At 42.6% G+C, this 25846-nt stretch overlaps 2 protein-coding genes across 3 annotated transcripts in view; one reads left to right on the top strand and one right to left on the bottom strand.

Moving 5' to 3' along the window:
• Positions 1-6081, bottom strand: part of Dhfr (dihydrofolate reductase) — a 22326-nt gene extending 16245 nt beyond the window's left edge. The window contains exons 1-3 of the mRNA XM_028760196.1: positions 5895-6081; positions 5522-5571; positions 3113-3218 (exon numbers count right to left, since the gene is read on the bottom strand). Of these exons, the coding sequence (XP_028616029.1) occupies positions 3113-3218; positions 5522-5571; positions 5895-5980 (242 nt within the window). The 5' untranslated portion in view covers positions 5981-6081. The remainder of the gene's footprint in view (positions 1-3112; positions 3219-5521; positions 5572-5894) is intronic.
• A 76-nt stretch (positions 6082-6157) lies between these two features.
• Positions 6158-25846, top strand: part of Msh3 (mutS homolog 3) — a 148921-nt gene continuing 129232 nt past the window's right edge. For both annotated transcript variants that reach the window (XM_028760190.1, XM_028760189.1), the window contains exons 1-8: positions 6158-6390; positions 8001-8118; positions 9867-10087; positions 13005-13193; positions 16731-16847; positions 17320-17437; positions 19168-19313; positions 22640-22806. In XM_028760190.1, coding sequence (XP_028616023.1) covers positions 6253-6390; positions 8001-8118; positions 9867-10087; positions 13005-13193; positions 16731-16847; positions 17320-17437; positions 19168-19313; positions 22640-22806 — 1214 coding nt within the window. In that variant the 5' untranslated portion in view covers positions 6158-6252. The remainder of the gene's footprint in view (positions 6391-8000; positions 8119-9866; positions 10088-13004; positions 13194-16730; positions 16848-17319; positions 17438-19167; positions 19314-22639; positions 22807-25846) is intronic.

The following is a 25846-nucleotide window of genomic DNA, read 5'->3' as shown; positions in this document are numbered from 1 at the left end:
ACACACACACACACACACACACACACACACACACACACACACACACACATTTTTTGAGACTGTTTCACTATAGACGAGTATGACATCAATCTCAAGAACTTCACAGCAAAGCCTTTTAAGTGACAGGATTATGTGTGTGTGTCACTATGTCCTCTCCTACTAAGTAAATCAATGTATGCTTCTAGAGTTACAGAGGTGACTTCTGGTGTGCTCAGAGTCATGTGACTATTACCACTGTCTCACCCCTGTGAGTGGGCCTTGTTAACCCCACATCAGTTCTATTAAAGTTACAACTTGACCGCCTGGAAAGTTTTACAGGCATTGTTTCCTCTCCATACCTTAGTGACTTTGGGGGTTACCTTGAGGATTCAGAATTTTTCTATATGGGGTTAGAGGCTAAAAACCAAGTTTTAGTAAAAACCTGCATAAGCAATAGTGATTGGCATGTGTAATGCTGGTCCTGCGCTATAGGACCTAGAAGTGCCTGGACACAGCTCTGAACATAGGCTAAGTGACAATCCAGAGACTGAAGGAAACAATGAACCCTAATAAAACCTTTGTCTAAATGATATTCCAACTTCTCCAGCATATTCGAAACTAAAAACTAAAAACAAAACCCAAAAACTAAAGCACTCTACTCAACATTATATATAAATACACAGAAAGCAACAAAATCCAATTACATATACCATAGGGGGCTCATAAAGAAGAAATTAGACTCATCATTTGAGCAGAAATGCTGGTTCAATCGAACATCTCCCCCACTGAGATTTCTTTATATTTATTTTAGCTCAAGTTGGCCATAAATAAATTTGAGTACTATTCAAGAATATGTTATTAAAAAGCTCTTGGGAATAGCACTATAGCCTGTGAATGCGGACTGTTTTCAAGGAGAGTGATCATCAGAATATCCTAGCAACCAAGACAGGGAGCAGCACGAAGATGGAGGCAGATGGTGAGAGGCACATCACATATTCCCCATCAGCAGAGGCAACCAATGCAAATGTTTGTGTATTCTCTTCTAAGTTTTAACCTATGCCACTGTAGGAGGCGTGTGGGAGGGACCCCACATAGGAATCTTTTAGCATAAAGCTATGGGAAGTGTTTTCTCTTCCTCCTAGGGCTGTTCTAACTTCTCTTCACTCAGATGCTTGTGTCTTGTAGATGTGATGACATTTATGATGATTTCAGTTCAAATCACCAAAAGGCCTTAAGGGTAGAGCTGAGACTTCCCAGAGCGACCAGAGCACCCACTGGAAAGTTCCAGCTTGCTCTCCTTGATGTTTGTACTGCAAAGTTTTGGGTTCATGTGACTGTAGCTCACCTCAGTGAAACCAGATCCTCTACACTGAAGCTCTTACACAACTGTAGCTTCTACTGCACCTGCTTCTTTGTATGGGCCTTGAATAAAATCCATGGGAATGACATTCTTGACTGCAGTTCAAACAAGCAGTGCCTGGTACTCTAAGATGCTGCATTGTTGCTGGTGACTACGTAATAATTTAAGGAAGAATAATCAATATCCTGAATCCTAAACTTTCCCTTAGATTGTTGTCATCTGCTGACCAAAAAATCCAAACAAAAAACTCCTTTAAGATCTAGGAAGTTGCTGGGTGGCGGTGGCGCACGCCTTTAATCCCAGCACTTGGGAGGCAGAGGCAGGCGGATTTCTGAGTTCGAGAGTTCGAGGCTAGCCTGGTCTACAGAGTGAGTTCCAGGACAGCCAGGGATACACAGAGAAACCCTGTCTCGAAAAACCAAAAAAGATCTAGGAAGTTATTTTAGTAAATAAAGACTAGTAGCAACAATATCAAAGTCATGGTCAAGGTCAAACTACCAGATTTAACTTTTAGCTAATCTTATTCACCTACCCTACCACCTCTAGTCCTTTATAAAAACAATGAATTTTGTTAATTTTATGTGTAAGTCTTTGCCTATATGAGTGTCTGTGTAACACGTGCATGAAAGCATGGTGTCTTGGAAGCCAGAAGAAGGCACTGACTCCCCTAGGACTGGAGTTACAGCCAGTTGTGAGCTGCCACATGGGTGTTGGGAATCAAACTCAGATCCTCTAGAAGAACAGCCAGTGTTCTTAACTGCTAAGCTATTTCTCCAGCCCAACCACCCCAGGTTCTTAAGACATTTCCAGTCACAAAGAAGGAATTATCTATTCAAATGTTAATTTTGATGATATGAGTTGTCTTGGCAGAAGCCAACTGCAGACATCTTTTCTCCTGAAGATTCCTGGACCACTTCAATACTCTGAAATATTTCACCTCTGACACTGTATAAAGAACACAAAGTATCCAGGTACTGTGGCTAACCAGAAATAATAGAGTACATGACCATGACCAGCTACTGCATGTCCTTCATATTTTATTGTATTCAGAGTTGATTCCAATAATGGGATAGCCACTTAAATTCACTGAAACTCAAAACACAGGCATTTTTAGCTTTTGTGAAACTAGAAACCAGTTATAAATCATAGTGTAACTGATAGCTAGGCCTATAGAATGGTTTAAAGTAACTTGCAAAACTGTTACCATATTTTTTTCTAATTCTTAAGGTGATCAAATCAACCAATTAAAGGAACAGAATCAAGTTGCCCCATAGTGTAAGTGCCCACTCAGTTTCTGTTGTCTCTTTGTATATTAAGATATTCACTTAGGTAGTGTGGCTCAGTAGTTTAAGCTGTAGATAAGGCTCTAGGCTAGGGTGTTGGGTTGAGTTCTGATGGTACCAACTGGTTTGGATAGTGAGTCATTTATAAGGCACCCAGGGGATAACACTGTCCAAGTATGAGGACTCAAATTTGATCCCCAGCCTCTGGTCCAAAAAACAAAAAAAAAAACAAAAAAAAAAACAAAAAAACCAAAACCTTGGCTTGGTGGTATGCACTTGTGGAAAGACCCGCAGGAAGGAGGTAGAAGGGCAATGTCCAGGTTGGTACACATGGATGGACACATGTGTACCTGCCCACATACACACACATGCAAACAGACACACAGATGTTCATCACCTTACTTTCATACTGTCTCATCTGTTGTGTACTAATCTGTGCTCTGGCAAACAGATCGCTTTTCTTGTGCTGAGCTCCCACTGTAGCACTTACTTGAGTTCTCTACTGAGAACTATATTAATTCTGTCCTTTAAAGGTCGATTCTTCTCAGGAATGGAAAACCAGGTTTTCCTACCCATAATCACCAGATTCTGTTTACCTATAAAACCAAGCAGAAAGGATATCAGAAAACACATGTATTTCAGTGACATACATAGGCAAGATGATTGTTATAGTGACATCTAGTGGATATCCTTTAGAAAAATTAAGAAAAACAGCTTTACCTAAAATTCAGACTTAGTTCTCATTAACTACATATAGTATAATTTTTCTGTCTGGCTCATCCAATTTATATCTTTTACTTAGGTTTTAATCAACTGCAACCATGCATAATTTCTGCTCAAAGTGCTCGGGTTGATTGGATTTTATGATTCACTAGATAACTTTTATTAAACTCTAAAATGGAGAAAAGAATAGTTTCTATTCTTGGAATTCTTGAGATTAAATGTGCTCACCATCTAAAACTACTTTTGTCTGACTCATCTATTCTAGAGAAATAATGCCTATCCATATAAATATTCAAAGTCATCTCTATCTATAGTCAAAGGTCAGGGGCCTTTGTGGATGGGGCAGAAAGACCTAAAGTTGGTAGAAGGGGAAGGGAACTGTGAAAGGCTGACTTTCAGCCATGACAAGGCTAAAGTATGTATGTGTCAGTTCACATCTGGTCCCTGCACAAGATCAAGCCAGGAGGAGGGGTTCCTGAGGCCCCACCCATCTTGGATAGCTATTGGTAGTTGATGGCTGCTGAGAGAGGCAGAATCCATTTTTTGGGTCTGGCTGATTGTAGATTGTTCATGCCCTCGTCAATGGCCACACACAGGGTTATTAATAACAAGGAGAACATGAATTAGGAAAGGAAAAGGGGCACAGGAGGAGTGAAAAGGTAAATGGATATAATCAACATACACTGGATAAAAATATAAAACTTTCAAAGAATAAAAACACATCTAAAAAGTACTGAAAACTGTATATATGGCTTCCATCTTTTATTTAATTACTTGGAAGAAAACCTTGAATTTCAGACATCTGGATCAAACGACAATTACCATACTATGTCTAGAGTTCTTTAAAAACATGACTTGTGATGGATTGAGAGATTGTTTAGCTGTTAAAGGCACAGTAGAAGACCTGGGTTTGTTCTCCACACCCACATCCAGAGGCTCCCAACTGCCTTTAGCTCCAGTTCCAGGGAACTCACACCCTCCTCAGGGCTCTGCGGGGACCAGGCACACATATTTTATACATATAGGTGTATAGGCACTCTCAAAACAGACATCAAAAATGAAAATAAATCACTTCTCATCTTGTGTGTATTGTGTACCCATATGCACATCAGGTCAGGCAGTGCAATTGGGTTTCTTTACCTTCTCTTCTTGAGACAAGGCTTCTCATTGAACCTGGAGCCCACAAATCTGGCTACAGAGCAAGCCCCAGGGATCTTTCTGTCTCTGCCTCTCTAATGCTGGAATTATAAATGGGCCACTGTGTCTAGCTTTTTATTGGGGTTGCAGGATTTGAACTCTGGTCCTTAGACCTTTCCCAACTGAGCCACTTCCTGAGGCCTGATATTTAAGATTCTTGAGAGTAGACTTTGTTAAGATGGTATTTGCCAATTTGTCTACCAGTGACCTACTATGTTTTCTATTAATGCTATTCAACATCTGCACTGCTGATTTCTTTTTCCCATCGGCTCTCCTACGATGGTAAGCAAACATGTCAGGGAGAAATTACACTGAAATTTCCTTACAGTTACAATTAACTGGAAACTGCCTTATAATTATTACACATCACTCCCCATTCTTTTATTTCAAGTCAGTCACCCAGACTGCCTCACTGAAGACCATAGCCTTCATCCCACCATGCCTTTCTGCTTCCTGAAATCCAACAGATTTAAATTTTTTCAGCCTCTTCTTCCCTGCTTTTTTCTCCATTTACTCAAGTCTTCTGTCTTCCAGTAACAATTCTATTTTTTTGTTCTTTGGGTTTGGTTTTTTCGAGACAGGGTTTCTCTGGCTGTCCTGGAACTCACTCTGTAGACCAGGCTAGCCTCGAACTCTCAAACTCAGAAATCCGCCTGCCTCTGCCACCCAAGTGCTGGGATTAAAGGCGTGCGCCACCACCGCCCGGCCCAGTAACAATTCTAAATACTCGCTCAGGTCTCTATTTACAGCGCTACATTTTGTTGCCGATTCTGCCCAGTCATATTCGAGTTATATACACTTGCTAACAAAATTTCAATTTTAAGAGGATGTTTAATAAACTTTGGGAATAGCTCAAAAATTTCTAGCAAGAAACAAAGATCCCAGATTCCCAGGGGCGACTTCCTACTCATACATCTACATTGTAAATCTTGCTTTAAGCAAACACTATAATCCTCATGATTTAATAACCCTACATTACCTTCCACCGAAGAGGTTGTGGTCATTCTTTGGAAGTACTTGAACTCATTCCTGAAAGTTACAGAAACACTGCGTTAATCCATGTCAAGTCTGCTCAGGCTCCAGCCAGTCAGCGACGAAAGACGCAAGCCCCGGTGTGGGGGGTGGTGCTGCTGCCTGCCCAGCGACCGGACTTTGCTCCCGGCTAGGGAGCCTGTGAGCAAAGGCTGGCGCGGCAGGGGGATCACCCCGGTACCTTGGCCTCTTGCTGAGGCCGGCAAGGTCTACCCGCTCACGTCCGTCCGTCCCGGAGTAGGTCGGTCTGCGTTCCAAGCCAAGTGCCCAACCCTACTCAGTGAACCGCCTTGGTTTCCCGAGACCAGCCCGGCCAGTACCTGAGCAGAGGCCAGGGCAGGTCTCCGTTCTTGCCAATGCCCATATTCTGGGACACGGCGACGATGCAGTTCAGCGGGCGAACCATGTTTGCCGTGGCGAAGAGACCCTACTAGCCCTCACGCTAGGAGTGCGGTCAAGTTTGGCGCGAAATCGCAGCTGTGTACAGCAGCGCAGCTAAGGCCCCGCCCCACCAAAGCCTGCCGCGCATCCTATTTGTGCAGCCAAAGCCCCGCCCCCACCAAGGCCCACCCCCACCAGGCCGCGCCCCGCGCAGCTTGCGGCGTGCGCGCGCGCAAGCGCGAGGAAGTACGGCCACGCGCTTGCGCAACCAGCAGGCCGGCTCTTCTGCACACTGCAATGCCCCGCAGGAAAATCGCATCGAGAGGCTCTACTGCCGCTGGCCCGGGCTCGGGGAGACAAGCGGTTCTGAGCCGGTTCTTCAGGTCTGAGGGAAGCCTAAGATCCAGCGTGTCCTCCACCGAGCCAGCAGAGAAGGTAGAGGACAGCTCCGCAGCGCCCCCAGCGTCCACCGAGGCGAAGGCCGCCCGGGGCGGGGTCTGTCCGTGACGGGGCGGAGCCAGGTGGCGGGGCGGGGCCAGCCGATTAGGGGCGGGGTCAGGGTGGCGGTCGCGTAGGCGTCGTGGCCGGAAGCGGAGGTCGTGCGGAGAGCCTATTAACGGTGGGTAGGACTAAGAAGGGGCGGAGCCAGAGAAGGAGAGGTGGCGGCTTCTGCTAGCTCTTCTTTTAGTTGGAAGGCTTTATTACCTGATTAGAAGTAATAGATTTGCCGGGCGGTGCTGGCGCACGCCTTTAATCCCAGCACTGTGGAGGCAGAGGCAGGCGGATTTCTGAGTTCAAGACCAGCCTGGTCTACACAGTGAGTTCCAGGACAGCCAGGGCTATACAGGGAAACCCTGTCTCGAAAAACCAAAAAAAAAAAAAAAAAAAAGAAGTAATAGATTTGAGGTCTTAGTGCTTCCAGTCGTTAGCCGGAACCCGAGGCGGAAACTTCTATTCTGGTGGATGCGTTTGTTAACCACCGTTCTTCATTCTTTCCTTTACGTTTTCTTTACTGTATTGAGGGTTGAGAAGAGGAGCTTTATTTACATATGCTTGCTTGACTAACTCGAAAAAAGCTGTCTTTAAGGCTAGTTTTTCAGAATTCAAAAACATTGCTCTATGTGTCAGATCGCCATGCCAGAATATTGTTCAACTATACAGATTCTCAGTGGAAGCATTTGGATGGATGGAGTGTCTGTAGATACTTCCCGTTGGTTGTTTCCTGGTGCTTGCAGCCCTTCAAAAAGTTCTAGGCAAAGCGAAGTAAAACAAAAACAAAACCCCATAGTGATATTGCCACAAATACAGGTCCAAGAGTGAGCCAGGTCCTTAGGGTTCCCTGTTATGTTTCCCACACTGGCTGTCAATGTGTCACACTTGTTCAGGGTGCGTAAGGCCTCCGTCATTTCCCAGATTGAAGATGATTATAACTGGCTTTAGGTATCTACTGTATTTTAATGCAGGTGCAAAGCAGATTAAGATCTTTACCCCTTTCATTTATATTTCTTTCCTGTACTGATTGATGCTCTACTTTCTCTTTTTGAGGTTCATTTACATTTTCGTAAATTCACTAAGATTTATTTTGCACTGGCCACTGAGAGAATACTAGGCAAAAGTGTTAAGTTTTTCTTAGATTACCTGCCGACAGATTGTTCCAGGACATCTTTTAATAGTGGATAGAAGCTTTGAAACTGGAAATACATTGCTTGTTTATTATCTCCTTTTTCTCCCATAATTTTGCATTTTGAAAATAGATTTTTTTGTTGATCTTGTAGAGGTATTTTATTTAACATATATAAGAAGGAAAGGTGGAGAATGCCACATAATTTCAGCAGGATGTGAGGTAATGAGAAACTGTACCTGCCAGTTTCTGTCTCTGATGGCAAAAATAGTCACCCCAAAACCTTTGCAGAGTAAAAAGTAGATCACTCTAAGAAGAATGGAAGGAAGGAACTTACTGTCACTCTGAAGCAAGGTTAAATGACTCCAGAGACTTCAAGCCTTAGAATAGTGTTAACACACCGTTTCCAACCTTCTTGATACAGGTGACAGAAGGTGACGGCAGGAAGAGGTCACTGGGAAATGGTGGGCCCACTAAGAAGAAAGCAAAGAAAGTTCCAGAGAAGGAAGGAGAAAATACCTCAGTACCATCTGACAACCCTGGTAAGTGCTAGAGAATAAGTCTTCTCAGTTGCTTGGGTTCCCCAGAAGGCAAGGGAGACCATGGGAGCACTGAGCTGTGTTTTCCTGTGTGGAGAAGGGTCTCTGCTGTGCCTTAGCTGGTGTTTGGGAAGCTAAGGCCACAGAGGAGCTCAGTTCTCTAATTTGGCTGTAGTTTTTCCAACTTTCTCTTTTGTTCACTATTGCAGTATTTTTTAACAAATAATGTGTGTGTGTTTGAGTGTGTGTATGTATAAGCGTATGAATGTTTGTACATGTATAAGTATGTGTGTGTGAGTGTATGTATGTGTGTGTTTAAGTGTGGTATGTGTAAGTGTGTGCCTGTGTGTGTGTGTGTTGTGAGTGTAGATGCCTGCAGAGGCACAGGCGTGGAATCCTCTGGGAGTCAGAGTCCCAGGTGGTTGGTTATAAGCCATCTGATGTGGTTGCTGGCAGTTGAATTCAGGTTCTCTGATGGAAGAGCAGTATGTGCACTAACCACTGGGTCGTCTCTCCTGCCACACGTTATCTGTCTTAAATCTTGGTTATAAAGATAAAATATTTGCTAATGATCTATTTATTATACTTATTTGTGTGTGTCTGCATGTGTCATAGTACATAGGTAGAAGAGGTCAGAGGACAATTTGCAGGAGTTATTTCTGTCCTTATGTTGTGTGAGTTTTGGCTTTGAACTCAGGTTGTAAGACTTGTTGATAAGCATCCTTACCCAGGAACCTATCTTCTAGTCCCCAGTGAGCCTTCTTGTTATCTATCTCAAGTCTTTTACGTTTCGCTCTGAGCTGTACTGGTGAGCAGAGCGTCTTCATACTCTACACCTCCAACTCTGCTCATGACTGTCTTGCCTCCTGCGTCTATCATTTTGACTTCTTTACAGTCATTCCTTTTATTTCTGCATCCAGCCAGCTTTGGCTCCCCCCAGTTTTCAGGGATAGTTTATAACCAGAACTACTGCATATTCTACCTTTCCAGGGAAACCCCTAGTCTGTGCTGAGTGGGAGAAAGGCCCTCAGAGCTTGCAAGGTGAGAAGCATGGAGGCTCAGTTTACTTTGAATCCGTCCTTTTTATTTCAGAATTTTCCAGACTCCATGGTGCCCCCATTCTGAGTCTCAAGCATTTTGTGTTGCTAATAGAATTGGCTTTTTGCTTTTCTAAGGATTGGGTATGACTCTTGTGTGCTGAATTAGTGACTAATTAACATCAGTTCTCTGTCTTGCTTCAGATATCTCAGTAGCAACTGTCATCACTCCTGCCCTGTCTGTCATTATACCCAAAGAAACAAGAAGCAAAACTCCACTAGAGTCCTGTTTTTAAGAATTAAAATTGTACTGCTTATTCTTTTATTGTTCATTTGTTTATTGTGTGTATGCACATCTGTGTATGGGGGCCATATATGTGTCGAGGTCAGAGAATAGCTCGAAGGAGTCGGCTCTCTCCTTCTGTCTTGTTGTTCCTGGTCATCATAGAATGTAGGTCAGCAGCTTGGTGGCATCATTCCTGCAGAGCCATCTTGCCAGCCTCCTTCACTGAAGTGAAGGATTTCATCAGCAAATGAAATTATATGTATGTTTAAATGGGTCATCTTCACTTTGAATATGGTGTTCTCTGTCACATTATAGCTAGGTGCACTGTTCCAGTGGGAATGCCCTTCTGAAAAATTCTATGCAGGTTATGATGTGACATAGTGAAGCCAAAATACTATTGGTGTGTTTTCTCCTTCATATTTCCCAAGAGGCAAAGAAATGTCTGAGGCCAAGGATTGTTTTAAAGTCCCTGGAAAAGTTGAAAGAATTCTGCTGTGATTCTGCCCTCCCTCAAAACAGAGTCCAGACAGAAGTTCTTCAGGAAAGACTTGCAGTTCTGCCAAAATGTACTGATTTTGAAGATATCACTCTGCAACGTGCAAAGAATGCGGTTTTGTCTGAAGATTCCAAGTCTCATGCTAATCAGAAAGTATGTAACTGCTGTGTAGATGAATAATCAGTCACCTTGGTTCTGAAACACTTTTAGCTTCTTTGGGATTACACAGGGAAATAAATGGTTTCCAGACCCGGTCATCCTTGCTAGCTGAGGGACATTTGTGTCTTAGGTTTTCTTTCTTCTTTTCAGCATTTAAGAGTTTTACTGTTTATTTGGGAGAGATTAGTTGGTTTGTATTAAAACAATACATACCCCCTGTAGGCAGTCCTGCTGTACTGTGTAGGACAGGAGCATTGACTTGGGGGTGCGTCTCATTGACAGTTTACATATTTTGCATGGGAAATCCTGGCAGGCATCATGTAGGTGTGAGGTTTTTCAGTTGAAAGCTTGGCAGATACAGAGTCAATTCAGAGGTAAAATCAGTGAGTATAGGCTTGTATTTCTTCTGCTGTGAACTTTGTGACTTACTAATGTTTTTATTATTACAAAAACAGGGAATTTACCTCTTGCTTCACCACTGAAATCCATTCACAGAAGTGGTTGGTTCTCATTGCTAGCTTTAAATCAAAATAATTTGCAGAACTTTTGAAAAAAAAAAAAAACCACTAAGCTAGTATTCAGAACCTTTCTTGAGAATCATGTTTAGTTGGTTTTCGTTGAGAATTAGGAGTGGCCATATTCATTCATTCATTCATTCATTCATTCATTCATTCATTCGTTTACTTATCCATTTATTTATTTTTGCTTTTTGAGACAGAATTTCTCTGTATAATAGTTCCGGCTGTCCTGGAACTCCCTTTGTAGATCAGGCTGGTCTCGAACTCACAGAGGTACACCTACTTCTGCCTCCTGATTGCTGGGATTAATGGTATGTGTTACCATGTTTGTTGGGAATGGACATTAAAAAAAAGATTTCAGTTTAATATATAGATATATTTGACACCACTGAATTAGAGATTTGGTTGCACATAGCTGTACACACACACACACACACACACACGCACACACACGCACATATATACACATGTTTACTTCCTTTTGACACTGAAATTCTATAGTATTTTTCTTAGAAAATTGCTCAGGACAATAAAGTTTTAGCCAGTAGTCAGGATCCATGAGCTCTCAGCTAGAGAGAGAGAGAGAGAGAGACAGAGACAGAGACAGAGACAGAGACAGAGACAGAGACAGAGAGAGGACTTGTCATATATAAACTGAAAATGTTTTTGCGTTTTTTGTCAGTTTAGATGGCATGACTATAGTGTATGGAAGTTACAGAGTCTGTTGATTGAACTTACTTCTCTTTTTTTTTTTTTTGGTTTTTCGAGACAGGGTTTCTCTGTGTAGCCCTGGCTGTCCTGGAACTCCCTCTGTAGACCAGGCTGGCCTCAAACTCAGAAATCTGCCTGTCTCTGCCTCCCAAGTGCTGGGATTAAATGGGCCACATTACACCAGTTCCTCCACAGAGCCCACTTTCTGTTGCTTATATAGGCAGTGACTGGCTCTGCATTGCAACAATGTCAGGAATTGGAAGTAACCAGACAGAGGTTTTTCTGGAAGTCAGGGAACTAAGTGGATGTAATTACAGGCGATAGGCCATTGCTGTTGTGTTTTCTTTGAGACAGGGTCTCACATACAACCCTGGCTGCCCTTGAACTAACAGGAATCTATCAACCTCTGTCTTCCAAGTGCTGGGGCTGAAGGTGTTGGCCACCATGCCTGGACTGATGATGGCCACAGGATGCAGACGAGTGGTGAAAAGCTATCAAATTGTGAGGCTGTCAGTGCAGAGCCATGGCTCTTGACAGGTTTTCTGGATTCACATTTGAGTTCACTGTGCTGGCTCTAGGGATATGAAAGAGAGAATAATAGATCTGAGAAATATTTCTATCTTTATAGTTTTAAAAATTGTTTAATATCAATTTGTTATATCATACAGATAAATTGGGGGGAGAATCCTTATCTTATTCCATAAATGAGTACTTTTTGTAGAAAATGTATTTTTGTGAAAGTGAATTAAATTTTATATTATATACCATTCTTGGATTTATATAAAACCATAAAACCAAAGGGAAAAGTCTCATAAAAATTAAAGATAATTGCATTCTCAGACTTGATACAATAAGCCACATTTCTCTTGCCTAGTGTGTCTGCACTCCTTCATTTGGAGGCTTTTGTGTGGACTAACAGCTTTTCTTTTGCTGAGATAAACTGTCTGACAAAATCAGTTTAATCAGGTTTATTTTAGTTCATAGTTTGAGGGTCTGGTCCATCAGAGGGAAGGCACGTGCAGGGCGTGAGACACCTGGCCATGCATCCGTAGTCTTCCCTGGTCAGGATGAGCACTAGTGCTCAGCTCTCTTCCTCTGTCATTTAACACATGGGATGGTGCTGCCATATTCAAGGTGGCCTGCCTTCCCAGTTCCAGGGCGAGGGGGACACATTGCGGCTTTACTACTGAGATGAGTCGAGTCTCTTTGGAAGGTTACTGTCATGATCAGCATGTCAGCGTGTTTCCTGAACGTGCCCTGGATACATGCCCTCTGCTCTATCCTGCCCAACACTCCTAGCAATAATAATAAGATATTAATAGATTTGTGAAATAAAAAATGTAAAGATATAGAACAGTAAACTGGACTTCCAGTATACTTATTTATAGAGTTTATTTTGGCTTTCTGCTTTTGCTTATTTAACTTTTGAAGTTAGCATAGAGGGTAATTTTTTTTCATCTTGATAGCACATGTCGTTCTCTCTTGTATCCCTTTCCTCACTGCTCTGCATTTTGTATGTTGGAAACATTTTCAGACCTATAGATAACTTGGCCTCAGAATGCCTTTAGAAACCTTCCCTGTGGAGTCACCAAGTGTTACCTTTTTGCCAAACTTACTTTTACTCTGGGAACTCAGCAATTCAGTTGGTGTTTTCTAAACTGTATAAATCTTTTGGTATCTAGGACAGTCAGTTTGGACCCTGCCCTAAGACTTTGCAGAAGACTTCCGACTGTAAACCTTTGAACAAGCGCTCCAAGAGCGTCTATACGCCCTTAGAACTGCAGTACATCGATTTGAAGCGGCAGCACGAAGACGCAGTTTTGTGTGTGGAATGCGGATACAAGTACAGGTTCTTTGGGGAAGATGCAGAAGTAAGTTGTTTTTTCTTTTCTTTTTCTTTTTCTCACAAGATTATGCAATGCTGCCCACACTGGGTTTGAACTCCTGATCCTGCTACTTCAGCCTATCTACCCCAAAGTTCTGAGATTACAGTTCACCACCAACATCTACTTACAAGTTGTGTTTTCAAACACTAACTGATACTTTTCTTATACAGCCATACACTTTTTTTAATATGTCTTATATTCTGTCTTAAAATATTTTAAAAATATTTATTTAAGCTATGTGTATATGTGCTCTCTCTCTCTGTCTGTCTGTCTGTCTCTCTCTCTCTCTCTCTGTGTTCTGGCTCACAGAAACTAGAGTCATCAGAGAGGAGGGAAGCTCAATCAAGAAATTGCCTCCATAAGATCAGTCTGTAGGCAAGCTCGTATGGCATTTTATTAATTAATCTAATTAAGAAATGGTTAATTAGGTGGTAGTAGCACACATCTTTAATCTCAGCACTCAGAAGGCAGAGGCAGGCAATTCTTTGAGTTTGAGGCCAGTCTGGTCTACAGAGTGAGTTCCCGGTAGCTAGGGCTACACAGAGAAACCCTGTCTTGAATGCCACCTCCCAGAGTTTTTGTAATTAATTTTGTTATTGATGGGGGAGGGCCTAGCTCAAGTGGCCCTGGGTCTATAAGCAAGCTGCCTGGGAAAGCCATAATGAGCAAGCCAGTGAACAGCACCCCTCAGTGGAATCTTCCTTGCCTCCAGGTTCCTGCCCTGTATGAGTTTCTGCCCTGACTTCATGATGGACTATGATATGGAAGTGAAAGGCGAATTAACCGTTTCCTCCACAGCTTGCTCTTGGTCAGGAGTGTCCGTCATGGCATTGTGACCCTAACTAAGCAGGGTTCAGAAGGTAATCTAGCTCATCAGGCTTACGAACACGTACACGTACTACTGAGCTGTTGTGCAGGTCATGGTTTCTGGGTTTCTGAAAAAACAGATTAGACTAGTTACCCTTTAAGAAATACTGTCAGCCGGGCAGTGGTGGAGCATGCCTTTAATCCCAGCACTTGGGAGGCAGAGGCAGGTGGATTTCTGAGTTCGAGGCCAGCCTGGTCTACAGAGTGAGTTCCAGGACAGCCAGGGCTACACAGAGAAACCCTGTCTCGAAAAACCAAACCAAAAAAAAAAAAAGAAAGAAAGAAATACTGTCACTTGAGACTGGGGAGTTGGCTCAGCAGTTCAGTGCACTTGCCCCTCTTGCAGAGTCAGTTCCCAGTACTTACTGAATGACTAAAAACTCCAGTTCCAGAGGATCTGATGCCTTCTGGACTCTGTTGGACTGTGCAGGTGGTAAATAGGGTTGCATGCAGGGAGGACACCCATGCACATAAAAGACTTGTGAGAAGCGACAAGTGACAGAATGTTACGGCATTGTCTCCTTGCTGCTAGCCTGGTACCTGTCGTCCCTCAGAAGATCATCCAGTGCGTCTGTGAGTGCACTGGAGTCATGTCAGTGCTTTTCCAATGAAGACTCAAGCAGATTCGAAAGACTAGGATGTATGCAAGTTCTTCTGTTTACCTTTAGCTTATGAATTTTCATAGGAAGAAGCCTCTGCCTCATCGATAGGCACATTAACTGCCAGCTAGCAACAGGTGCTTGAAATGGTCTTCTGCGTATCAGACATCTTGCCATTGTTTTCTCAAGTTAGGTCCTGAGGTGTTTGACAAATGTAGGTTTCAGTGAAGAAGGTTAAAGACTGATTTGCATATTTAATGGGTGTCTTAAGTTACTTTTCTATTGCTGAGACAAAACATCCTGACCAAGGTGTTTTAGTTAGGATTTTATTGCTGCGTTGAGACACCATGACTATAGCAACTTTTATAAAGGGAAACATTAAATCGGGACTGGCTTACAGTTCAAGGTTTAGAGAGTTGTCATCATGGTGGGAAGCTTGGCAGATGAAGGCAGACATGGTTCTGGAGAGGAGCTCAGAGCTCTACATCCACATCAGCAGCCGTGGGTAGAGAGAGTGACAGTGGGCCTGGCTTGAGTATTTGAAACCAGTGACACGGTTCCTCTAACAAGACTACGTCTCCTAATAGTGCAGCTTCCTGTGAGCCTATGGGGGCCATTTTCATTCAAACCACCACACAAAGCAACTTAGTAAAGAGCATTTAATTGAGGGCTCACAGTTAGAGCGTTAGTGTCCATGACCATCCTAGTAGGGGGAAGCAGGCAGGCAGGCAGACTGAGCTGGAACAGTAGCTGAGTGCTTACTTATTGAGACACAAACAGCACAAGGTGGAGAGAGCTAACTGAAAATAGTGTGGCCTTTTGAGACCTCAAAGCCCATTCCCAGTGACATAACACATTTCCTTCAACAAGGCGGCATCTCTTAACCCTTCCCAAACAGTTCTGTCTACTAGGGACCAAGCATTCAAGAAATTCAAGAATTTCTCTGTGCCTTGTCCAAAGCGATAGCCACGCTGAGGAAGAGTATTGCTGGTGTTGCCCTTGTTGGGACTTGTGGATGCTGCTTTGTGTTAGGCTTGCTAGGGTCACTGGTTGTCACAAAAAGATAAGGTAGTGCATATGCTGTTACTGAGGGAATGAAAAACCTAGTCTCTACGAATCCTTTTTCTTTGAGTTTTCTAAAGCCTGTTTTTGCAGGAAATAGATATTCTCAGTAACATTATGCCGTGTTTTGTGTTATAAAGTTATATTCTAACACAAGACTGGCATGTGTTCTGAGAGAAGAAACAGGTACATAGTTGCAACCTCTAGGAGGAGAAAGAGGATGTCTAAGTTAAAGGATAAATTCTGACTGACCTGACCATAGTAAAGACTGATCTTTCCTTAGCAGTAATGATGAAACAGTGCAGTTCAGAGATTGGGGAGCTTGGGGAGTGAGAATGTTGGTATGAGATTCTAGGGCTTTAGTGGACATTGTCTAAGCCATGGTATTTTCTAGAAGAAAACAAGAAATCAGTTCAGTTATTGCTTCTGCTTTCACAATTCTTTCCATCACATCTCTTAGCTAACAGGGCCAGCGTCTTGTCATGAAGGTGTGTTTTCCTCTGTATGACTGGACATACCGGCTAAGATGCTCTGTAGTGTCAAGAAGGCGTGTTTCCTGTTTTCTCTTTATAAATGGACACACTGTCTAAGATGCTCTGTAGTGGCTTCTACTTGTCAGGTGTTTAACTGGGCTATTTGCATAACAGTGTCTTGTTCCATTACACTCTCAGGCTCTTACTGTAGGGAAGACTGAATGTTTTAAGGTTTTGGAAACATTTGTATATTATGAGGACATTGAAGAAAAGCAGTTGTGTTTTTGGAATTTAGAGATACAGATGTTGGCTCTGAAGTCATCCTGTTGGAGGTGCCCAAAGTAGATGAAAGCATATGTTCTGTACAGGGACTGTCCTTTAAACATTTTGTTGATGATGTTTGTATTTAGAGAAATGTCAGAGCCTGCACGTGTGCAGCACGATGAACTGTAAACAGTGAGCACACCTTGCACAGGGAAGCTTCAGTAGACATTGACATCCCCTCTGTCTCCACTTTTTAGATTGCTGCTCGGGAACTCAATATTTATTGTCACTTAGACCACAACTTTATGACAGCAAGCATACCTACCCACAGACTGTTCGTGCATGTCCGTCGACTTGTGGCCAAAGGATACAAGGTCAGCTTTGGCTTTGATTTGTGGGAAAGGAATTGGGATTTTCTTCTAGAGCGTGAAAGCATGTCTTATGAAGTGGTAGAAAGACCTTTGTTAGCTTTAGAACTTGGAATTATGAGAAATTAATATGTTCTAGTTATTACCATTGTGTCTGTATTTCATTTTTTTTTTTTTCCTGAACCAGAGTCTTAAGTTATAAAGCCCAGGACTGACTCGAACTCACACTCACTCACTGTCCTCCAATGCTGGGCACGTAGGCGTGCTCTACCATGCCAGCTCTGGAGTGTCTGCCATTGCAGCGTGTGGCTTTCTTTCTCCATTTGCCAGTTGCAGTTCTTTCTGCTCTCCATCTGGACATCAAGGGTGTTTTCCTTATTTTCAGTGCTTCAGAAAGAACTTTTAACAGTTTGAAACTCTTTTTAAAAAACAGTGGTTCACTGGATTTGGCAGTAAGTGTGTCTTATTTTTGTTGAAGGTGGGAGTTGTGAAGCAAACTGAAACTGCAGCATTAAAGGCCATCGGAGACAATAAAAGTTCCGTCTTCTCCCGGAAATTGACCGCACTTTATACAAAATCCACACTTATTGGAGAAGATATCCTTTTAAGATAGGAAGTTTCCTCTTTCTGGTTATGGGGGTTTGCTTTAAAATGACAGTTTAACTGAACAGCTTTGCCTCTTCCCTAATGAGAATGTGTTTGCTGAGGTGTCTAATCGCTATACGTCCCTGCACTCGGGCGTGTCACCAAGAGAGGACAGGGATGTGTCTGTTGTCACTATGAGAGCATCGTACTATAATAGCAAGAAAAAGAAATGAGACCAATAAAACATACCTGGTTAACGACCATTTATGGGGGAGTGTTAGCTCTCCAGGGCTTTCTAGCTCTTCAGAGTCTTGCTAACATGAAACCTGATAGTAACTTACTACCTTCATGTGAAACGAACTTCAGAGACAAAATTAAGACACAGTTAAACATGAGACCATCTTCATTAATTGCTGACTTTATAAACAAATTATTGAAATGGGTAGTTGGTCTCTTGCAGGTTTCAGTGTACACAATGATTGTCCCAAAGTTTATCATCACTCATAAATTCTTTATGTTAGTTGAAGCAAAGCAATTTCAAAGGCATATTAATAAGATTCTTAGTGTTTTGTTTTGAGATAAAGTCTCATTGAGTAGTACAGGCTGGCCTTGAATTTCTTCTTAAGTCTTTCTGGTAGTTGGGATTATCCTTACCTGACCCATTATTTTAAAAAGTTAAAGTGCCGGGCGGTGGTGGCACACGCCTTTAATCCCAGCACTTGGGAGGCAGAGGCAGGCAGATTTCTGAGTTCAAGGCCAGCCTGGTCTACAGAGTGAGTTCCAGGACAACCAGGACTACACAGAGAAACCCTGTCTTGTAAGAGCAAGGTGCAATTAAAAATATTTACTAGATAGTGGCTCGTCTCTCTTTTTAAATTTTTTTCTTTTATTAAAAAGAGATTTTTCAGCCACATCCTTTCTGTCTCTGTTAGAAAGGAAACAGGAATCTAGTAAATAATAAAATCAGCTACAAATACGATTGATAGAACAAAGACAAAAGAATTGGACTAGGACAAAACTAAACAACAAAGAGAGCCAAAGACAAAGCACCAGAAGCACATGAGACGCAGAGACACATCCCAGATGCACACACGGGAATCCCACAAAAACCCAAACCTGGGAGCTTTACAGTTTATACTCAAAGGACTGTAAAATTAAAAAAACCCTGCTACTTCCAAAGATGTGGTTGAGTTTGTCTTCTGTTGGCCGTCTACTGCTGGCCGTGGGGCCTGCCCTGAGGAGTGGTCGGCTTCCCCAGTGAGACTCCCCTGGAGAAAACAGGATAACTTTGTCCAGAATCAGTTTTTATCCTTGAGAATTTTAGTTAATGGGATTCACTTTTTACATGCCTGTACATACATGCTCCTATATGTAAATGTATGTTTCTGTATAATATGTTAAAATTCTCTTGATGCTTCTAGAGTTTTAGGCTCTTTAGAGACGGATTCATTCATGCAGGTTTAGTATGTGTCCCCTGCTTTGTAGCATTGCTGAGTTGTTAAGGAGTCAGGTGCCACCATCGGCTCAGCAGAATGGGCCCAGTTTTGGGCTCCCACAAGGTTGCAGGTGCACCTCTAGCCCCTGTGGAATTGAGAAGATAGTTGCCTGTCCTTGTACCTGCTATAGTTCAGGGAAGAGACGACAGGCAACTATGACTGTACTTGGAAGAATGCCGCATGAGGAAATAAACCTTTATCAGTTAATGGGAATGAAGCATGTGATTTTCTTTAATGATTACTACATGTGAATCCGCTCATCAGGCTGGATGATTCTGTAAATATTGATGAGGTAATGACAGACAGTTCTACCAACTATCTTCTCTGTATCTACGAAGAAAAGGAAAACATTAAAGACAGAAAGCAGGGGAGCATTTCTCTTGGTATCGTGGTAAGTCCTGTGAAGGTGAGGAGTGAATGATGGGTGTTCCTGGTACCTCGTGTGGGTCGTTGTGAGTCGTACATGAGGAGGATTCTGAAGTGCTCTCAGGGACTTTACTAGGAAACCGTTTCCCTCACAAAAGTACCTAGTTACAACAGTCACGTAATTAGTTGTGATTTTCTTTTCTGGTTACTTGGTACTCTGTGCTGGTGAGTGGTCCAGATTGTTTCAGACTATATGCCGTTGTTACGAGTTGAAAACATTGGCAGTGACAGGCATGCAGGAAGACAGGGACCTGATAACACAGTAAAAAGCTACACCCAGCATGCGTGTGGCTAGCAAAGGCCTCTAAGATGTCCCCTTTGGCCAGTGATCTAATGGGAGTGATTATGGGACCATCCTAATTAGATTCTGAGAGATGGAGAGTTAAGGGGGATATTAAGTGGCCAGTGCACACAGCATACTAAATTAATACCAGAAATATGTCCACTCTGTGTTCTGATAAATATGATTCAGGAGCTATAGCAGTACTAATTATGCATTCTGCTTACTCATAAGCAAATCCATCCATTTACAGGTCTAAGACCACGCCCCTCAGGGGTATTAGACTCCCTTATAACCACTCTTTGTGCTTTTTCAACATCTACAGTCAGTGGCCAGCATTAACACACATTCATAAAGCTTCAGTGTCTTCAGTGTACTTTTTAATACATTATTCATAACTGTGCTAACCTGACATTTGCTTACCCACTGAGCCCTTCTCTCAGGGAGTTAGCAAGACTGTGCAGTTGGGGAGGCTCAGATGAATTTTTCCCCCCTGAGAAGCACTTTTTATCTAATCGTAGCCAGTTGGTCCCATCTATAAACAGTAAGGTTATTTGCTCACCAGCTTTAGCATATGTACCGTGCTGTTTTATATTTACCTGGAGCTCAGACTGAAGAACAGAGCTGGTAGCACGTGAGAACACACAGGTCCTACTCTAGCATCTAGCGATAGCATCCTGCCACTGCCAAGACTGACTGTAGCGGCTGAGCAGGGCTCTGAGCAGATGAGGGATCTGAGCAGATGGAGCAGTGGTCATTGACCCTGAGTGGCTCTGGCTCCCGTCGTTGAGCTCAGCAGTCTCCTTTCTGGCTCATGGCATCCTGAGCTCTAGTCAAAGTCTGCACTTGCCACTTGAGCTCTGGAATCTTCTAGATCTGTACAAGGCCGCTAGGAATGTGCTCCAGTTCCTCAGTCAGTGTGGCTGAAGGAGATCATTTCTTCTTACCGTTGGTGCTGTCTTCCTGGGTGTTTCTCTCTCTGCATTGAGCACCTTTTATTTCCCAGTCACTGTGTGAGGGTTTCCTGGGTGCTAGTAGAAAGCCTCCCTGTTGAGAACCATGCAAGCGTGCCTTGCGCCTTCATTTTGGGCCATTGTTTGGACTATGGGTTTCTTACATCTCTTGGAGTAATAACGGTACAGATACCACCATTAGACTAGTTGTTCGATTAAAGCAACAGAGAATTAACTCTGTCATCTGAATATCTTTAAACAGCTTGTTAAATATGCTTGATCTGTGGATTGGTACATCAGCTACTAGGTAACCAATGTAACCCGTGCCATAACTGTGGCCACTGGAGGATTTCTCTGGCTGGAATTGAAGACATTTTGTGGCTACAAATGAAGGACTTAAAGAAATTATAAAATATTCCAATGGAAAACATGAGTAGAAATTTACCAGAGTAGTGTGAGACAATCACTCAGGTCAGTAACCAATACTATCCAGAAGCATCAAGTTACCCAGGTCCCTTCCTTCTACAGTAACTGTACTCCAGGTTTTGGGGCAATAATAGCCTTTTCTGCTTTGACCACCTCCAACTTTATGTACAAAGGAAACATACTATAAAAGTGTTTTGAATCTTTTGTTTCCTGTTTTGTATATAAACTAAAAAATGTTTTTCTGTTTATTTACTTGCTAGTCACAATATGGGGTGGGGGGTACACATGTACCACGGCCATGCTTGCAGAGAGTAGAGGACACTTTGTGAGAATCAGTTCTTTCTACTCCGTGAGGATAAAACAGGTCACCAGGCCTGGCAGCAAGCCCCTTTATTCGCTGGGGCATGTTGCTGGCTTGCATGTGACATTCATTTACATGCTTTAGCTCTTTGGTTGCAGCGCTTTTTTTAATCTTATAACCCACATATACTCATTCCTCTGATGCTGGACACATGGGGGCGGGGTTTGGTAATTTTTGCCTCTGTAAAGAATACTTCTGTAGGCATTTTTTGCATCTCATACATATATCCAAACTCTCGTGAGTGTACACCTGGGAAGAATTGCTGACGTAAACACTGCTGGCATTTTCTCCTTTCCTAGATGATACCTGGCTCCTGTTGGAAGTGACTGTCACTTAGTTGACTGCATTAACAATATAAAGATTTGTGACACTTCTGGCTTTTCATTAGTGCAAACCGTCCCTACCTATTCATTTCTAGGTGTCAGTAGTAGAGGGAATGCAGCCTGGGGAATCTGCAGCTCCACTGTTGTATTGCTGTGAGACCTTGGTTAAGTACCTTCACTACTCTTCAACTCTTCCAAACCTTGGCCCCTTTCAGGTTTTCTTCTGTTGTCACACTGGGGTGACACAGGTGATGGTTTTAAGTTGTCTTGACTGTTTTACTGGAGACTAGATGGGTTTCATTCATTGAGTTGTTTGATTTCTGCTATGCGAGAACCAGACTGTGTGGCTTGTGTGCCATCAGGTGTGGTCACTGGCACTTTGTCCTGATAACTTGCTCTCTGTCTGGGTGAGGCTGTCAGAGCGGATTTAATCCCGGTAGCGACCTCCTGAGGAAACTGATAACGTGTTTCCATATGGAGGCGAGGAGGCTGCTGCTCAGGAGTGCTTGGTGACATGTTCTAGCGCTCTGTCAAGTACAGCAGGCCCCAGCCTCCACTCAGTGTGTCTCACCAAACTCCCACTTAAGCCTACTGCATTAATTAATTAACTAATTCATTATGTGTGTACATGGTAAATGTGTGGAGGTCAGAGAGCTACTTTGGGAGTAGGTTCTCTCCTTCTACCATGTGAATCCTGTGGAGATCAAACTCAGGCCCTCAGGCTTGATGGCAAGACCTTTTTACCTGTTGAGTCCTTTCACTAGTCCTCAGCCCCTTTAGATGCCTATGATCTAACTTAAGTAAGACTCTTAAAAGGCAGGTGGGTTTTCACTTTCGAAGCTGAGCACCTTTTTGGAACATGTCCTTAAGTAGAACCATGCTTGTGATGTGTCAGTGCAGCTGGATGGTGTCTGTGTCGTGTGCTATTATGTTTACTGTCGCTTCCAGGGAGTGCAGCCTACAACGGGCGAGGTTGTGTTCGACTGCTTCCAGGACTCTGCTTCTAGACTGGAGCTGGAGACGCGCATATCAAGCCTACAGCCTGTGGAACTGCTGCTTCCCTCGGACCTGTCTGGGCCTACGGAGATGCTCGTCCACAGAGCCACCGCTGTCAGGTGAGGAGTGACCATTCTCACACTAGCGGGACTTCCCAAGCCAATGCTTGTTCTAAAAGAAATTTCCCCAAATCAGGGTTTCTCTGTGTAGTCCTGGCTGTCCTGGAACTTGCTTTGTAGACCAGGCTGGCCTTGAACTCATAGATTCATCTGCTTTTGCCTCTCAAGAGCTGGGATTAAAGGTGAGCACCACTACCCCAGGTCCAATAATAGAGATTTTAAAAGGAAAAAAAAATTGCGTAGGACTATAGATGACAGTCATTTTAAAAGGATTTGTTATGTTAATTAATTATATTGTTTGAAGATTTATGTGTATATTCTACAGGTAATTTAGAACTTATTTCTTTAAACATCTCACAGACGTTATATTCTGAGCTGTGAGTTTCTCTTCAGGGTAGGTGGGACCCAGGAGTTTTATTTACAAGACCTTATATCACAACACTCATTTTGAAGCAAATAGAGGTCCATGTGTGAGACTGTACATGCCTTGCTGGATTCTCAAGGTGTGCGGTGTTAACACTATAGGCCGGTGGGTCTGTGGAAGGGTGGCTAGAAGGGCAGGGAGCATGGGCTAGGCCTGAGGGCCATCTACATGAAGGGATGACTGGGGAGTCACAGCCAGTGGGCTGACAAGCCACTGATTAAATCAAACTGATTTAAAGTGAGGTCTTGACTTTACAGCTTGTTTTTCTGATGATAGCACTAATATGTATTTACTTAGGATTAAGAATTACAAAACGAAAGATAAAATAAATCCAGTTTCACAAATACAGAAATAACTCCACTTTGATGTTTTATTTCTTTGTATGTATTATTTTTTTATTTATAAACTTATGTTCATGTAGCAAATATAGCTTTGTATCTATATTTAGCTTTAAAATTTCCTATTTTTTTATGGGAAATTTCAGACACATGAATGTAGACATTTCAGAAGAGACTGAGGGAGCGGTGTAGTGAAACACCACGAGTCCATCCGCCAGTGCCCTAGTCGGGGCCAGTCTCATTCAGCGGCACCGTTCTCTCTGGGATGCTTATTTTGAAACAAAATTTTGTGACTGCCACTTGTCTTCTAATATTTCAGTAAGCACTTCAAAAACATGGTTTGTGCGACATTTGTTGTACGAGTGGACTGTGATGCACCTGCTGCTTTTTGTTGTGTTTACTGTTTCACTCAGACGGTGCAGTAGCATCTGCAGAAGCGTTTGTGCGCATTCTTAATTCTTTTCTGAGTGTCAGTCCTGAAAGTTCTGTTTTCTACTTATTTTTTTTTTTATAAAAATCAGTAAAAGTAAAAGTTAAAGAAAAAGCCAAAACCCTGTGCAGTAGCAGACAGTGCCAAGATGGAATCTGCTTGGCAAGGAGCTTTACCTGATGGTGTCTTCAGTGTTTACTCTCAGATGAGGTTCAGAAGCCTGGATTTGGCATGCTGGCGATATCTTGGCTGACTGACTGGGACTTAGGAGTCTACCGCCCTCAGGCCACTTGAGCGTATTTCTCTAGGGAGCGTTCCAGGTTTCTATTCTGTTGACGTTTATTGACCGCACGTAGGAAGGTTCCATTCTTAGTCAAGTTTCTTTTTGTACTTTTTGCTCATGAAGAGATGAGAGCTAAGCCTGTGTTTCTATGAGTATCTATAGTTAATTTATGTGTCTGTAGAGGTCAAGCTGGCAGATTTGCAGACATCACAACGTCATAGGTTGGATTGGAAATCTATCTCTTTGCCTTAGTGACTTCGAGTAGTTAATTTGATTGTCTTGTCTTCTTATGTCCTTGTAGAAAATACAGGAAATAAGAGTGCTCACTGTATAGGTGAGGTGTAAAGATGATATGAGCAAAATTTCTGGGATAGGGACTGGCCACGAAAACTCACTACAAGAAAGCTCACTACGAGGAAAAATAATTGTCTTAGTTCCTCTTCTGCTGCGATGATAAAGCGTCGTACTACTGTGTCTATGTGAGAAGATGCAGAAATTTCCTGGAATTATTGAAGATTCTAATGTAGTAGTTTTAAAAGCAGTTTTTAAAAATTTAACTTTTTATTCCTAACTTTAACCACAAGAGGTCTCCAAAGGACTTTATATTTTATGAGTTAAGATATATATTTTTTTAGACTATGAAATCCTTCCCATTTATTTTTCATACTAGATGTATTTATTTTGTATTGTGTGTCGCTTTTAGATTAAAATAACCATTAAGCAAAGATGATAGTCAGCTGAATTAAACACTCCTGAATAGTGGCAAACTGTTTTTCTCAGGTGTCTGTCTTTGTATAGAAGGTGTTTGTCAGATCGGATCAGACATCCTATTCTGTTATCCTGTTGGTTGTCAAAATATATATAGAGAAACAAATAGCAGCGGTTTTGAGATTGCTTAAGAGAGTTTTATGTTTATAGAATGTAGTCTGTAGTCAAAAGAGAAGCTATGGAAAATAGTATATTAAATTAATAATAATTGCCACAGTATTATTTACTAGCTTTCACATTGAGTCTTGAGGCAAGATGGTGATTGTCGCAGGCGCTGCTTATGCCTAAGTTCACAGAGGTGGGTGTACCCTGGGCATGGGCACAGCGGTGGCAGGCTGTGGAGGCGGTGGGTTGCATAGGGCCATTTGCAGGACGGAAGCTTGACTGGATGGAGGAGAGGAGGGAAGTGCATAGTGTGTAAAGTTAACTGATGCAGACTCGGGCACATGACGAGAGACTCTCGATCAGAGGAAGTGTTCATCCTGGGAAGTGAGGAAATATCACAGGGCTTTAACAAAGAAATGCAGGGAAGGGGCATAAATTCATGGGAAGAGTCAGTGAGTGGCCATAGAGAAGCGGCGAGCTTACTGCCAGGAGAGACTCTTGCATTTTCAAGTGTAGAAGAAGAAAGATTTACATGGGAAGAACACATAGAGAGTAGGTCAGAGAGCGTGGGGAAAGTCAATAGTTGAAAGTAAGAGGAAGGAAGGAAGCAGAAAGGGAGGGTTCAAAGTCAGGTAAAACCAGGGCGAGTAGGAGGTGGACTGTGTTCATGTGAGTGTGAGTAGGAGGAGGGC

This window comes from Grammomys surdaster, unplaced genomic scaffold (genome assembly GCF_004785775.1).
Source record: "Grammomys surdaster isolate TR1022 unplaced genomic scaffold, NIH_TR_1.0 126391, whole genome shotgun sequence".
In the NCBI taxonomy this organism is placed as follows: Eukaryota; Metazoa; Chordata; class Mammalia; order Rodentia; family Muridae; genus Grammomys; species Grammomys surdaster.
The sequence above is the reverse complement of the archived record's forward strand: the minus strand, read 5'-3'. Positions and strand labels throughout refer to the sequence as shown.